The sequence below is a fragment of the Pezoporus occidentalis genome, unplaced genomic scaffold, assembly GCF_034315485.1.
Source record: "Pezoporus occidentalis ecotype Australia unplaced genomic scaffold, CSIRO_AGI_Poc_V1 ctg131, whole genome shotgun sequence".
Classification (NCBI taxonomy): domain Eukaryota; kingdom Metazoa; phylum Chordata; class Aves; order Psittaciformes; family Psittacidae; genus Pezoporus; species Pezoporus occidentalis.
The window spans coordinates 149,431-165,856 of NW_026913115.1; the positions used below are offsets into that span (position 1 = coordinate 149,431).

The window sequence follows — 16,426 nt, forward strand, 5'->3', positions numbered from 1 at the left end:
TTCTCTTCATTTGATGTCATGGTAGATTTTAAGTTAACATTCCGGTAAGACCCATAATGCTCCATGTGCAAAGCAAATCAGCTCTTGTGTCCTTCCTTTGGCAAAGCAGGTTATCATATAATGAAAGAGGTTAGAATTGCTTTTAGGAGCACCCTCACCCCTCTCCCCCCCCCCCCCCCAAAAAAAAAACCAAACAACAAACCCCAACCCCAAAAACAACCCCCAAAAAACCCAACCAAACAAAAGACGTTGTTGTCTCGTTAATTATTCCATTCCAAAATACATTTTTTTGAGAACAGTGTGGGTTCAGTCTGACATAATGCTGTGGAGCTGCCTTTGCTAATATGACCAAAGAGATAGCAAAATCTCTTTGGTCATAATAGCAGGAGAATAAAATGGGCATGGCAGAATTAGGCTGCTAGATAGGGTTGTAATGAGATGAACGGAAGTTGCCCTCCTGGAATGGAGTCCTTTTGCTACTACTAAGAGTAGTCATGTAAGTACTCCTAATTAGGATTTTGTATAAGGCTTGCTTATGAAATACTGGTGTTCTGCTATATTTCTTCTGTTTTGAGAAATAAATAATTTGGTCTTCAGCAGGATTTGGGCTTGTTTTTAGGTCTTTTTGTTAAGTCTTTCTTTCACTTGGTCTTTCTTTTTATGGATACTTGTCCCTTTTTCCTGACAGTATCAGAATAAAACCATAAGATGTAATTGGTCTGTGTGAAAAGATGACCAATACAATCTCCTTCTCTAAACAAATCTAATTTCTTGCTTTTTGGAATGCTATTACAAGTTGAACAGATATTTCTGGTGACTTTCCCATAGTGATGCCAGATACTACCTCTGAGAGGTTCCAAATAATTTGGAATATGTGAACAACCTAAATGATTCTTTTTAGTATCTAGAAAGATTTATTATGCTGTACCTGACCACAGTAAATTTTATCTGTCTCCGTCCTGCCCATTTATCAAGTTTTATTATCTGCTTCTGGAGTTTTGATTCATTCACAACCTCTTAATTTCAAGAACTCTGAATGAATTCACATTGCATGACCTTCACTGTCCATCTATCCATCCTATTTCCTTTGTAGGCAGTTTTCACTAGTGTGTGTGATGTCTTTAACACAGATGGAGCAAGGGATTCCACTAGGTTGAAAATAGGACCCCTGCTGCTTTGTCTTGAATTTTCTGAAGATGAGGCCATGCTGGAGTGTGCTGTGACTTGAATTATTTTTCTCGCCATGTTTTCCCAAATGCTTTAAGTTCTTGGCTAAGCACCTCTATCCTAAAGAGTCTCTTTTGTCTTCTTGCCATTGTTGTGTTGGGATGCCATTGACCAAAATATTTAACAATGTTAATGGTTGGACTCGGTAATCTTAAGGGTCTTTTCCAACCTTAACAATTCTGTGAGTCTGTAATTCAGCTTTTTAATAAAAATGCCTTTTTATCAGCTGTGGAGAGTCAGTTCACGCATTTTATTTTTCCTCATTCTCCCTTTATGACTAGCATTAAGGCTGAGTCTCTATTTGAGTCCTTACAAATGATATCTTTATTTGTCCAGAAGAGCTTTTCTATTCATTTTTGCATTGGAGTCTTAGCAAGTTTACTTTTTATTTATTTCCGGCAAGCTTGCTGCAGGGATCTGTACTGTTACATGTGCTGCAGAAACAGAGAATCCAACACTGAAGAGCAGAGCTGCATTACACCCTAAAGGCATAAGCACCATTTATTTGGAGAGGTAAAGAAGCAGGCAGTCAGCAAAATTCATGGCTTGGTGTTTTTATACATGGCTAACCCTTATGGAACCTGCATACCTGCAGCTCTGCTGGAAAATAAATGAACCAAAAAAATTGTGTCTTCCAGTGGATATAGTTGGTGTATGAAAAACATGGTGTGGGGTTGTATCTTCTTTTGTTTGTTTGTTTGTTTTTTTTCCTCTGCCCTCTGTTTATTTTGTCATGTTTTAGGAGGAGGCCTTAATATGCTGTGTTTTTTTTCAATGTAATGTGTTTTTTTATTACTATTCCAAATTAAGTTGACAACGTTTTTATTTTTGTATGTATATGTGTGGGAGAGGGAGAGACAGAGTTGTGCTCAAAATCAGGTAATGATTTGAATTCTGGAACAGCTGATAGTTATCCTGAATCATATTTCCCAAAGGCATTGGGTCTAATTAGGGACACTTGAAATGATATTGCATAGTAGTTGTTCTGTACTGCCAGGCACCTGATTATTTCTTTCAGAGGACTTAGAATGTTTTGGAGACTAAGTAGGTTTTTTTTTTATTCTCTTCAATGACAGTGAATTTAGGTAATACCAGTTCATACAGGCAGCAGTGCTTGCTGAAGTTAGCAGGGCTAGCAGTGAAATGAAAGGTCAGTCCAATTGTGCATATGAGCTTCCTTGAACATCTAGTAATTTCTCTGGAAATTTGTCTTCTCACATCCTGGTGATGGCTGTTGAAGAACTGAGACATTGGAAATTCTGTATCATGTATTTGTGCTTATTGCTGGAAGAAGCAAAAAAGTCTCTGCGCTCTAAAATAAGAGTGGCATTATTGATAAGATTATTTTGATAATACTGCCAGGTGTTTGGGATGCAATTTTTAATGAAGGATAGTGTAGGTCAGAAGCATATAAAAGAAGAAAATACTGTGAAAGAAAAACAAACCCCAAGCAATGAAAAAAAAAACCCAAAACAAACTATCAAAACTAAAAACCAACCACAAGCTAGAAAAAGAAGGGTTAGAGGGAGTCAGAAAGCGGGACCTCTCATTGGTGGGGCCAGTTACCTCTGGGCAGTATAGCTGGACAGGGCTAATCAATTGATGGCTTCTGTCTTGAGGCAGCATGTCCCCAGCCACACTACCAGCACTCATTTCCTTTAAGAGGGTCTTTTAGGGACAGTGTCTGCCTGTTCATGCTGTCCAAATAGAACACCCAGACAGTCAATTGTGTGAAGGTATGGACTTTATAAGAAGTGCTGTTTTTCCTTTCAATTGTATAAAATGCAAGGCTTTGTGCTATTGTGTAATCTTGCAGGTGGTGTATGCTGAGTTCTCTGGGTTATTTTTTCAATGTAGAAAAATTGTGGTGAGATTGCTTGCAATAACACCACATTTAGAGGAGAGCTCAGTTCCCTTGATATCTGCATTTCATTTACTTTGTGATTCTCTCCAGCTTCACTGAATATTCCAGAAAAGATTCCAAATGGATTAAAAATGGTGGACTGTTTTGGCACAAAGAAAGAGATGTGAAGCTCAGATTCTGTTGAAAATCTTAAAACTGCACCTATACATTCACAAAAGGACCTTGGAAATAGTTGTTTAAGTAGAATTTGATGTTGTGTTGCAAAATAATACTTGCTGTCACGACTTTTATTGTAAGCCTATGAGATGCTGGATAATGATATGGGCTTTGGTAGAAAGTTTGCCTGCAATGATTGTTTAATAAAACCATTCATTTCATTAAGATCACAGTATTAGAAATTAGCACATTCAGATAGGTAATGGTGACATTTATATGCTATAATGAACATTTTTTCTTTTTGCTGTAAAATAGCATAGGAAGAACAGACAAATAACAAGTTTTTGGCATGCTACAAGCTACTGTTCTTGACCTGAAAACATCAGAATAACCTGATGGTTTTGAAACTGTGTTTCTGTGTCTTCAGGTCTTTATTTTCTCCTGTCAAAGTGGTGTCTGTGTCCTTAAACAAAGAGCAAACTAGGTGTAGTCCCCAAAACAACCCCAAATAGGTTGTAAGGTATTTGTCTTAGTGCCTCTCATTTAACTTAGGGAAGAAACTGTAAGGAGCTGATTGCTAAGGAGCTGATTGCTGAGGAACTGTTTTTTTTTTTTTAAATAATTGTTTTCTCAAAAATAATTTTGAGAAAAATGGTGAAGAAATTCCCTGGGGTAAAACTGTGCATCTGCTGAAGACACCATTCCTCTAGTTCGTATTTGGATGTGGATAGAGATGTCTGTAATGTTAATGAGGATTTTGGCCTTGTGGGATTTGCACTGCACAGGCATAGGCTCAAAAGCATGTATACATTGACAGGGCTGATGTGATTTACAATTACTTTATCAGTCAGAGAGGATACTTTAGTCTTAATTTTTATAAAATAATGAAGACATGGCTTGATTAATTTTAAAAATGATGAAAGGATAAACAAAAATGCAGCTCAGTTTTGTAATTTCGTTCGCAAAAAAATGGAAAATTTTGACAGATTGCTAAGTAGAGGGATATGAAAGTGGCAGAGCTTGATTTCCTGGAATGAAAGATGCTAGTGCTTTCTGAACCACAAGGAAGGAAGGGAACTGCCTGAAGAAGGATACAAGAACTAACTGGAAAATCTTCAGGTAATGGAGAAGAGCCAGCTGACCTTGCTGACTTGTAAAGATTTTTATCTCACTTGTCCTGGCTCTTGTCATTCTGCTAAAATCTAATCCCACTGGGTGTTCTTACTGGCATCTCAGCAATTTTGTGTTGTAGGGTCATCTGATGATGAAGTTTTTTTCTTGTTGGTGGACATGGATATTTCTCTGTCTTGACATCTCAATCCATCCATCCTCAATTTGAGGCAAACAGTACACATCTTAAGTTTTTCAGTATGACCACACTTGCCTTTGTAGGCAAGGCTTGGGATTAGTTTCAGGCAGTGAGGGCAGAGATCATAACCCTGGAAGCTATAGAGAGCTATAAAATCTTTCTCTTGAAAGCTTACTGCATCCTGCCAATATCATAATGTTTTCTCTCTTCCTCCATGCTTGCAAAAGTCCATCTAAATGGTACATTAGCTCTTGGTCTGGTGTGTCTTGAGGAGAAATGTTTTCTTCCAGACCTTAGTAAACAGGCTTCGGTTTAATTTCCGTTGTTAATTTACTTCCTGTAGTGGGAAGTAAAACTATGTGCAAAGTAAAAAAATCACACTACAATAGATCACTAGATTGATGAATAATAGAAGATGTCTTGTGAGCTGTAGGCCATTGAGCCTCTCACTTTCCAACAGCTAGGAACAGATTTAAAGCGCTGTTCCTGGTGAGGTTGTACTGGTTTGCTGCTAATGTGTTGCATTAAACTGCACTTAATTGCCACTGTGTGTGAGTAGGTTAGCAAGCTGCTTTCTTATCAATCAGGTGTCAAATCGGGAGGAATGCAGAGTTCTTAGTGAAGGATCATTGGAAGCAGGACAGCTTTGCTAATTAGTTTCCTTTGATTTGATTTTATTTTTTCACATCAGTAGAATTCTGCATGTAAATGTAGTTGGGCAGAGGGTGTCAAACTGTACAAATTATTGTTGTGATACATTAATCGAGGGCATAGAAAAACAGTTCTGGGAGAGAAGTTTCCTGTCTTACATAAGCTTTGATCTGCAGTCTCTCAGTCACCTTGTCTCCTTCCATTAGGACTTCTGATTCCAGAAGGAAATGAAATTGGCCATGTTCTGGCCTTGGCAATTTTCCTTACAGTGAAATTTGCCAAAAGACCTGAGATGCCATAGCTATACTCCTGGATAAAAGTACTTACTTACACACCGTCTTAATGGTTTCCTTCTCTTGCTGTCTCCCACGTACCCTTTGCAGAGCTGTACTTTCGTGCACTTAAAAAGTTAGAAATGTTAGTGACTAGAATCTGGATGAAACTTAAACGTCATCTCTTCATTCATCCTTAGAAAGCTATTTTATATGTCATGCTTTTATCTCTGGGAAGTGATGGAAGCCTCTGTGTCCTTGAATGTTTTTGGAAATAATTGCACTGTAGGATATTAACATGCGCTCACAGGGCAGTGAACCAAAGCTAAATGGCATTGAGGTCCTTTTGTTGTTCTAGCTAAGCACCCTGATTTTCAGATGCTTGTGAATTTTCATTCTGCAATTCCTGTTGTGAGTCCAGCTTCCCGTGCCTCTTCCTTGCAACCCCCTGTAACTGTCTCTTCTCCTCTGCTGCAGCACTAGGCTGACTTTGCCTGCAGTCCTGACTTGATGTTTTTCCTGATGGGTTGCACAGCAGGTCCTTGCTCTGAGCTCTGGGTGTACAGAAGGAAAAGAAAGAATAGCCTTGTGGTCAAGGTATTAGCCTGAAACTTGGATTTTATACCCTTTGTCAGACTGTTTTGTTACAGTTCTCAGAAGTCCCTTAGGGAATGGTTGACAAAAGGTATTTTGTCTCCTAGTTACTTTTTGAAATCAATGTGAGACTGTATGTTTAAATGTCTGTATGAGCTTTATCCTGTATATGTTTGTTTATTGTCTACAAATTAGAGGCCAGTGCTTTCTTACCTCATAGGACTGTGGGGGAGCAAAAGGAGGGATAGCTATTTTTCAGGAAGATCTCTATACCAGGTATAAGAGAGAGGCCCTCTGTATTTAACCTCACCTCTCCTCTGAACCTTCTTCCATGATAACATCTCCTTGAATAGATAATCTCCTCCTCCTAATATGCATATTTATGTACACACACATTTTCTTGTATGTATACATGCATGCATGGAATGTATATATAGGGCATAGGAATGTATATGTAATAAATATTATTTATGTACTTCATCTAGTATTTTTAATATATAAAATTATTTTAATCTTGAATACTTTGTGTAACCCACTGCTTTTACATTCAGTTAATGTTTGTTAAGGCTGGGCCATAAGCATATCCGCAGATTGCAGAAAGAAGTTGGTGTTTTGCCCAGAGTTAGTGGTTGCTGTGCTAATGTCTTTCCTCACCATCCATGCAGCTTATGTTCGGACTGTTTCTGATTAATAAAATGTTGGTCCCTTGGCTGCTTCCTACCACATGTGTTAAAGCTGGATGGATGGATCTGAACTGCAGCCATTGCTAGATAGAAAACAGCTTTCAAACATGCAATTTAAAGGAAGAAACAAACAATTTATATATGGTTGAAAGGGCACAGATAATAAGGTAACTAAGTTCTGAGTAAAATGGTCCCTAAGCATTCTTTTCCTGCCTCACAGAAAAAGTGCTTTGAGATCAGTTTATGTAGAGATCACAATATCCTTGCACAACCCTGCTCAAATTTTCCTCCAGATAGAGAAGAAGCTTTAATATGAATTGTTTCTGTATAGGGAGTCACGGTTTTTAGGCTCACATAGTGCTTCACTCACTAGCAGTCATTCTGATTTGTCTTTTTAAGATTAGTGATTGTTTTTTCCCTGTTATTAAACCAGAATGTAAAAATATTGCCCAATTAGAAAGCATTATGGTGTGTTTATAAGTACCCTTGAATGTACTTTTATCCGCTGGGAGCATGCAGATGTCTGCTGTAATTTAATTTCTCTGCAGCACGTTGGGGGTGGGGACAGAAGAGAAGTAGCCAGAAAATTATGGTTGCTGCAGTAAATACCGGGCTTCTCCCAGTGACCTGCACTGACTGCAGAGCATAGTAAGTCTAATGTAAGCATAAGACATCTGTTCAGCAATGCTCTTCTCTGGCTGGTCAATTTGTACATTTGTACTGGTCAATTTGTACAAATGCATAAATTTGTAAAATTTATGCATTTTTGGCTGATTGTCATGGGGGGCTGTGAAGAAAAGGGGTGTTACTTTTTAAAGCTTATTGTAAAAAAGATGTTATGAAATACCTGCAAGGCAGCACTGCTCATTAAGCATTGGCAACCTTGCTTTACCTCTGTGGACTGGTCCCTTCTGAGCTCCAGCATCATAGGTGCACAGGCCAGGAATCCTGTGGGTCGGTTGTGTAGCAGGCAGCCTGGGTGGTGAATAAGGCTGCTGTTTCAGAAAGCTAACTTGAGAGTCCCCTAAGACCAAATTCAGTCTGTGTTGTCAGGTGATGGGTGACACTGCTATAATGCAGAGCTGGTGAACCTTGTGCTCTCAATCTAGCAATTCCTTCTATGGAGCGCAGTGCTGTTGCTGGTACATGGAGTGTGCTCTCCTTGACCCGGGCCATCAAAGGTGAATCCAGGGCACTGCCTTCAACAGCTTGTGATTTTGCTTGATTTCAGTAACTGTTAGCAGAGCTGTCACTTCCACTGAAGTGGATTTTACTTGAATGAAAGAGGTGCAGCAGCACTGGTCATTTGTGCTTTGCTGGAGGTTTTACCCCATTAGGCTACAGAGCTGCAGTGAGTGCAGCTGAACAATGTGACTGTCATGGAGGCAACTCCCCAGAACTGTGACGTCTGTATAATACAGCAGTTCCTGGGCTGGTTGTACCCAGCCTGGTTTGGCTGACTCCCTTACAACCTGGTAAGCTGGCTAACGGGTGTCTCTGAATGGTGGGCAGAGTAACAGCTACATGGACGGAGTATAAAGCTGTTCGAGGTCACCAGCATTCTTTTATCTGGTTTGCTGGCTCTGTAGCTGCTGTTGTTAGATACAGGAATAAAATGCTTCTTTGTCAGGGGATGTTTCACATATTGAACAACACCTAGTTTGGGTGTGTTAATTTTTTTTTTTTTTTAATGTATTTCTGAAGGGGTTCCTGGCAGGTAGGTATGAGCCACCAGCCTGAGCCGTTCTTCAGTTCTTTTGTACCGATGCTTTTGAGTCTATGCCTGTTTTAGTATATTTCCTAGGGAAGTGGCCCAGAGAGGATTATTCACACCTTGGATAAAATTTACTATTTTATTAGCAGTAGCTTCAGTATCTCCAATTTTCAGCATTTGATGAAGATGCAGAGTTTGTTTTTTTTTTATTTTTTTTTTATTTTTCTAGAAAGCCTTTGCTTGTGTTTCCATGTGTGGATCTTGTTTCCATGGCATCAATCTTCAAGCTTGAGAAGCATAGGTGGGAGCATTAGCCAGTGAATAGGTGTTAGGAACCTATTCTGTTGTGCTGTGCTGTTGTGCTGTGCTCCTCTGTAGGGCTCTGGCTTGTGGCAAGGATAATGATGTGGCATATGATGATTATTTATGCATTTTAACAGTCAGGGCTTAAAGCTTTGCCTCTCTGCAGTGTTGTGGAATAGAAGACTTGATGCAGTCCTGGTAGTGCTCTTGCAAAGGCATTGCTTTTCCTGCTGCTTTGTCTTGATTTTTCTCAAGATGAGGCTGTGCTGGAGTGTGCTGTGACTTGAATTATTTTTCTTGCCTTGTTTTCCCAAGTGCTTTCATGTCCTGGCTGAGCAGCTCTATCCTAAAGAGTCTGCTTTGTCTTCTTTGCTGTTGTTGCATTGGGATGGTACTGATCAAATGTTTTCATCTCAGAGTTGTGGTATGGGTACATCATGAGCAGCGATGGTTGCAGTGTTTATCTGTAACAGAATTGATCAAGCTAGTCTGTGTGTCAGTCTTGGGTATTTTGTTTTCTAGTAAATGCTCAACCACAGTGAGCTGAGTGCAAGGACTGTTGCTAGGTTCTATGGTTTTATGTTACACAGACATTGAGTTGATTGTAGCTGTTTCTCTGGCCATAAAAACTATAAAGTTATACACTCACAAAACTACATAAAATTTTGATGGTATAGACTTTTTTTTAATATAATTGAGCATATGCTTTATATTTTATCATTGCAGATGTACTTTTAAGAAGTAGAAGAATGTGCTTATTAATTTTCTCCAGTATATGTAATGGGTAATCAGGTGCAAGATAGTGAACCAGATACCGGATCTGAGGGGATTGCTTGTTTTAATTTAAAACTTGAGGGCACTCAGCAGAATAACTTTGTGTTAGATGTCTGTGTTATGTCACTTATGCCAGCAGTGACATTGCAAAAGAATTCAGTTGTAGAGACAAGTCCTTGCAGTAGGTTCTTGTTACCTACTGCATGTTGCCATTGTTTGTGAAGAGCTTAGGAAGGCTTTGTGAATGCTGCTGTGTGATATATGCTAAAGTAACTTCGATATTTTTTCCCCTGCAGCTTATGAAAATGAAACCAGCTTGCTGCTAATAGAAGAGCTGAGTTCTGTGGTATTTTGCTCCATTCTAGATGAATGACCATAGGGATCATATCGTTTCAGGTTTATCACGCTGAGTCTGTATGCTTGTGCAGTTCTTCAGGGATCATCTGGAAAAACAGCATAGATAAGAGAAGTTGAGATCTTCATCACCCTTTCAGTTCCCAGCTGTCTCTGCATGGCTCTGATGTTGCAAAGGCTTAATCTGTGTTTGCTCTGTACCTATAAATAGTCTTGTTGGATCCAGTGGATGTTGTCAAGGGTGTGATGTTTTTTGCGGAACTGTGCCCAGTCTTGCTCCTAAGGATTGAAATGTCAGTGGTGACTGCATTTTGAAAAGAAAATGCCTTTTTATTAACAAAACAAAGATACCTCCCTCCCCCATGAAGCCCCTTAGTAAGACTGCAAATGAAATTTCATTTAAAAGTGAGAGCACTTCAACCTTGATTCTGCATCCTACAAATTGTAGTTGTTTGTTTCAGGTTAATTTTTAATTTCCTGACATAATTGTGGTTGTCTTCCTACTGTTAAGCAGGTTCTCTTTAATTCATTCATATTTCCTTTTCAGATCGCATGTGGCTCAGAGCATAATCTGGCAGTAGTTGGTAAGTAGCTTAATTTTATATCAACTCCTCTCACCTTTTTTCATGTTTAAGTAGTGCAAGATGAAAGGAAAATATGCACATCAAGCATACCGAGTGATTAAGGGCATTGTGTGCAGCAGAAAAGAGGAAAGTAACATATAAATGTGGAGGAAAGAAGAGAAACCAGTATCGTAAGTGGATATGATGAAAAGTGCCTTTATTGACCAGTCCCTGTAAGAAGAGAAGGGTCCATACATCAAACGGCAAAATACAGTCGCAAAATGCTGCAGTATGTTTTAGAATGGAGCCATCGCAACAATTCAAGCTGAAGACTTAGAGTGGCATCAAGCTGGTCAAAAGTATCTTTGTTTAACATGAAAATTGTCAGTGAAATAAATCCTGGGTCTTCTGCTGTTCAAAGCTTGGAAAATCTTCAAAACGTCAGTCACTGGTAGTCGGGTTCTTTAGTGGGTCGCAGTATAATGCAGCTGTTGTAATAATTATGAAAGTACTAGGAAGCTCATGTCAGTGGAAAAATTGAACTTTGTGTGCCAATTCCAGGAACAATCGGATTGTTGCTTTCATGTGATGAGTTGATAATTGAAGTTTGATACATTTAAGTAAGTGTATTATAAATGCATGTTTAAGAACATTTTAAAATGTAGATTTTTCAGGTGCTTTATAAAGGAAGTCAGAATAATTATCCTCATTAATAGGGTGAGAGAGATGAAGAAAGGAATTCTGTACTCATCAGAACTGGAAATGAAACGGTCTTCTAAGTTTCAGTATAGCACTCCATCCACACAGACATTTTTGATTGCTGTGGCTGATGTTGAGATGTTAAGTAAAGAATTTTCTTTATTTTCTTAAGTGTGGTATGACAGGTGTGGAAAAAACCAGCTATTTGGTATCCAACCTGCATTCTGTGTCCTAATTTTTATGGTATTTATTTAAACTTGTTGTCTTGATGAGTTTCAGTAAGAAACCACAGAAGTAGTGTTCTGTCTATGTAGTAAATTTTCATATATACTGTAGTATATTTTCCAATTATCCTTCTGTAGTTAAAACCTGCAGAGAACTTGTGAAGCTCTACTTAGTTTATACCTGGCTTTAAGAAAAGATTTTTCCTTTAGCTTCTCCCTACTCACTCAGTGTCACATGCCTGTATTAATTGTCAGCCTGGTGCTTCTGAACGTCAGCTGAAGAGCAATCTTGTTTCTTGCTGAATTGATGAACTGAAAGTGTACTGCTAGCAGATTCCTCCAGTGTACATGAAGGCAAAACATAGAGTTTGACCAACCTTCTCTCCCTTTATGTCCTTTTAACCTTTCTGCCTCCTAGGCAGAAAACTCTGAAAAAAAAATGGGTAGGGGAAGGAAATTCTAGAAATTACAATAAACTAAGAACTTAGCATATGTAAAGAACATCATATGCCTAAGCTGTGTGCTACACTTACTGACTTCAATGCGAAAATTACCAATGCTGGAAGCCAGTCAGTTTTATTTTAAGGGACAACAAGGACGTGATGTTACTATTTTTTTTGAACTAAGCAACTATGATACATTTCAGTCCAGAAATTAATTTTTACATGTGCTTTTAAGAGGTTGACTTTTTAGAATATTCTGTGGCAGGATTTCTCTCATCACTTGTCATTCTTAGTTCAAAGCTGTCAACTGTTATATTCCTTAAAGATATCACACAGACTTCCATATATATGTATACTTGATTGTACAATTTTCTAATAACTTATCATTCACACAGAGTTTATTTAGGACAACTATCTCATCAGTTTCATGTTTAATTAGTAAACGCTTGAATGATAGTCTTTAAGACTGAAATAAGTCAAATTCAATATGCAAGGTAAACTGAAAAAAAGCTTTTAGCAGCATAATATTCATGTCACTATTTCTGATTGTATATACAAATATATTTGTACTTTTTTTGCTGCATCTTTTAAATAGAAACATTTTTAAGAGAGAGATATTGGATAGATTTATGACTCATTTCACAAATGCTGAAGTTTTGTTCCAGTCATCTTGCTGATACAAACTGATTTGTAGGGCTAGCAAGCAGTTAGTTTTTTTCATGTTACTTTATATAGTCTGCATCCATTTGTATTTTTTTAATTGCTTGAATTCTCTTTTCTTGCCTTCTGCTGAAGTCAGTGCAAAGTTTGGCTATTTCTTCATTGTGATGGCACTGACTCCTTTTTTTTGGAGGGTAAATCGGAAGAAGTTCAGTTTTCATTTGGTTATGTGGTGAATTTGATATAAAGGAAAAGGAGTTGAGGGATGTCTCCAAACATATCTGTTTCTAAACTTGATGAGTTGAACATAATAATTAGTACATGAAACAGTGTAAACATCTTCACTTCTAGCTCTTGGTGAAAACACATTTTTGTTTTGGTTTGGGGTTGTCCTGTTGTTCTAATTCTAAAATTTGCAAGTATTGTAATACTTCTTGTGTTTGTATCACTTCTCACTTGAAAATGAAATCCCTGCCTAATAAGAATAAACCTCACACTTTTCATCTCAATCAAGGATTAATTATCATGGGAGCCAGCATATTTTTGACTAAAAAATGAATAGTTATTTAATAAATGTTGTATAACATCTCATATCTGAAAAATATCTTCCAACACTGAAACCTTGTATGAACTTACTGGGCAAAACAAAGGCTGGCTTTTCAGCCTGAGTGTATGATAGCTGCACTGTGGAGCACTGAACTTCATGATATTAAGACAGAATCTTTGAATGACTGAAATGCATAAGGGAACTAAATCATTGTGATGAAGTTGAGCTTTTCCAGGTTTGGGAGTCTGTAGTCTTTGCAGCACTGAAAAAATAAGGAGATTTGATTCTTACCCTGAAAAGCATGTGACTAAAAATGGCATTTATGGGGAAGACTCTTACTGCTCACCACTAAGACTTTGATCCTCCTTTTTTAAAAAAGAGAATAAATATCTTTTAAGAGAGCGCTTAGCATGCCGTATGTAGCTCATGCAATGCTGCAACTTAAATAAGGAACATTAACTATGCAGAAATAGAGTAGATATAAAATGTATGCCTGTCTTGACTGTAACCACAAGGCACAGGACAGAATGCCTTGAAGGGCCTCCGCATGCAAATGTCTTATTTTAATGAAGTACAGAAATTTTATTCAAGCCTTCTTGAAGTAGTAGAAAACAAAAAAAAAAGAAAGAAATAATTTGAATCATTGGCAAAACCTTGGTAAAGCGTAATGTCCCTCTTTGATCTTGCTTTTAAGTCATTTTCTCAATCTGTATGAACCAATAAAAATCTAAGAGAAAGATACTGGAGAAAGTATGGGGAGAAATGCTTGTTTTAAAAGCAGCTCTAAAACCTGATTAGCTTCAGTTAAGTGTAGCTTTAAAGCAGCCTTCAAAGTGGTATTTGAGTCCCCTTGACTGTACATTTATAAAAAGTTACTTCTTACCTGGTCTGTACATGCCTACAGTAGTGCAGTGGCTGATACCAAATCTAGCTAGTGATTTTTCTGCTAATACAATGGGTAACTTGGACACTTTAAATATTTGTGTGCATTTGGAAGAGAAAGACATGGACCTTTCAAGTAAACAGTTTTTCAGGTATGGTGTCTTAAAGGGGAAAAGTGTTTAGACGCACAGCTACTTCAAATGGTGCAAATGGCATTTCCTTACACTTTCATAATCAGCATGGTGAATTCTGACTTGTGGTCAGGACTATGTTATTGTGTTCCATGGAGGATTTAAAGATAGTCCACAAATCCCTGCTGTGTAGTCACACACGCTGCAGAAGCAGTTAGTGCAGGTGACAATGGTACAGCAGTATTCACAAGAAGAATCTGGGCTTTGTGATTACTGTTGTTGTGCAGTTACTCCCTTGATACTTGTCTCTGTCTCCTTTAGACTTTTTTCTTTTCAGGTTACCTACTTAGCACTGCTTTTTCCCCATGAGTAATGGTAGTGGAGGGGCACTATGTGACTAATTTTATAACAACAAAAAAAAACAAACAGCCCACAATGCTGAAGTTGGCCGTGCGACCATAAGCATATTTTGCACATGGAAGCAGAAATGACATGTGAGGAGATAAGCCCCTGTCTGATCACACTGATCCCCATTTCAGTGTGTTCAATACGACAGTGTTCTAATATAACATTTTAAAAATCACTTCTCAACTTTCTGCTAAGTAATAGGCCCATCCAGAACAGGGTTAGTTTTGTCTTCCGCTGCCTTTTATGTTTGTTTCATTTTAGAACATGTGATCTCTTTCATGCTTCTGTCTTCTCTGTGGCTTATGTGCAGCCACTGCTGTAATATCATGACATGGGCAGTCACATCTCTCTGAAGCTGCAGTTCATCCAGTTGGAGAGTAAACAGTAATACTAAATTTAATGGTAGAGTAGTCTTTGTACAAGACATCAGGATAAAATATTCCTCCACTCAAATGGCAGGTCCTACTTCAAGTGCTCTGAAGTGTGCAGTAGCATTAGAGGGACAGTAAAAGAATTATTTTTCCATGATCTGTTAAAATTTGCTCTTTATGTTCTTATGCTGGAACAACATAGCAGTTATGAGCTGGAAAATAAATGTGATTAAAATGATCCCAAACTTAGGAAGTTGATGATACAGATCCTAAAATAATGGTGATGTTTTTGCCATCCCAGACACTTTGGTTCCACATTTTTTAATAAAGGTTCTTAGATGGGAGCCACTACCTCTTAATGAACAAGGTCATGTTCTTTTAGTGAAGTCCCGTGATTGCACCTAGCTTATTATATAAAACATCATTGAGGAAGTACTGTAACAGGTTATGAAAGGCATATTCCTACGGCAGAGTGAGCACCGATGGCAAGAGGAGACTGTGCAGGCTGATGGATGGAGCTCTGTGTTATGCTGACAGTATTATTTAGATGTTCACAGCAGCCCTACGAAGGGGCGGATGTAGTCATGTGTCTGACATTCAGTGCTGGGGGACTCAGCAGTCTGTCATAAAGAGAAAAATCATAAATTTTCTCTCTGCCTTTTGATATTGCTGTAGTATTTGTAGGAATCTTCAGCATGTGCAGTGGAGGGCACTGGTGTTCAGCTTTATTTATTATGCATGAAAACTCCCAGTGCAGCCAGGGTCTCCATTGTAAAGGTTTCCTGGCAGACCAGCATGGAGTCATGTTGCAGCATGCTGGCTCTTTGCATTGCAGCACTGATCACATTTTCTGCTTATTAAAGGGCACCTGGCAGGACTTCGAGTAACCATCACTGTTGTCATTTTCATGGGGGTTATGTGTCAGCATTTTAAATTTGTTCCCTGGCACAGCCATTTTGTATGTCATGTAGGTCTTAGTGTGGCTTTGACTGTTAAAACAGCTCTTTAAAATATAAACCACTTCAGTTGTATTTGTTGTAAAGAAAAAAAAAAAGGCAGCCATGCTCCTATCATTAAGTGAGCACCTGTCTTAGGGCTTTCTACAGAGCTAGGTACAGATCTGATGTCAAGCTTTCTTATCATGTTTAGATACAATGACCCCTAACAGTGCTGTTCACTTGTCTTTTTGCTTTGTGTTTTTTTTCTGTAGAGTGTTTCATCCTTCAGGCAAACTAATTGTTCCTCTGGTAAGACAGAAGCTGAAAGTGAATTTGAAATGTCTGATTTTTTTGTTATTTTCAGCAGATTACCCTCACAAAATTGGAAACTCTGATCTCTTTGAGATTCTATTCCAAGGGCTAATGGAAAGCCAAGCTGCCAACTATTTTATGAATTTGTGGGTGTAAGGTGATGAGAAATGAGGAAATGTTAATTTCAACATTTGGAAAAGGCTTCTAATGGGGCTAAAAAAGGTTTTGTAACAACCAAGTTGTCTAAAGTCAGTGGTCACTGGTTATAGGAAAGGGTGGATATTTTCCTGTGAAAAGCTAGTTAGATCCACAATAAAAATAGGATCACATTGACTCCCCTAGAAAGA

The 16,426-nt window shown here is 38.2% G+C and overlaps 1 protein-coding gene across 13 annotated transcripts in view; it reads left to right on the forward strand.

Moving 5' to 3' along the window:
- Nucleotides 1–16,426, forward strand: part of SERGEF (secretion regulating guanine nucleotide exchange factor) — a 165,253-nt gene that overhangs the window by 75,741 nt on the left and 73,086 nt on the right. For 6 of the 13 annotated variants that reach the window (XR_009962860.1, XR_009962861.1, XR_009962862.1 and 3 more), the window contains one exon: nucleotides 10,449–10,489. The exons of 1 other annotated variant lie outside the window; for it this stretch is intronic. Coding sequence is in view for 4 of the 12 variants with exons in the window: in XM_062608866.1 (XP_062464850.1) it covers nucleotides 10,449–10,485 (37 nt within the window). In the remaining 8 variants the exon portion in view is untranslated. The remainder of the gene's footprint in view (nucleotides 1–10,448; nucleotides 10,490–16,426) is intronic. 6 more of the 13 variants (XR_009962866.1, XR_009962864.1, XM_062608866.1 and 3 more) reach the window with 1 other exon arrangement.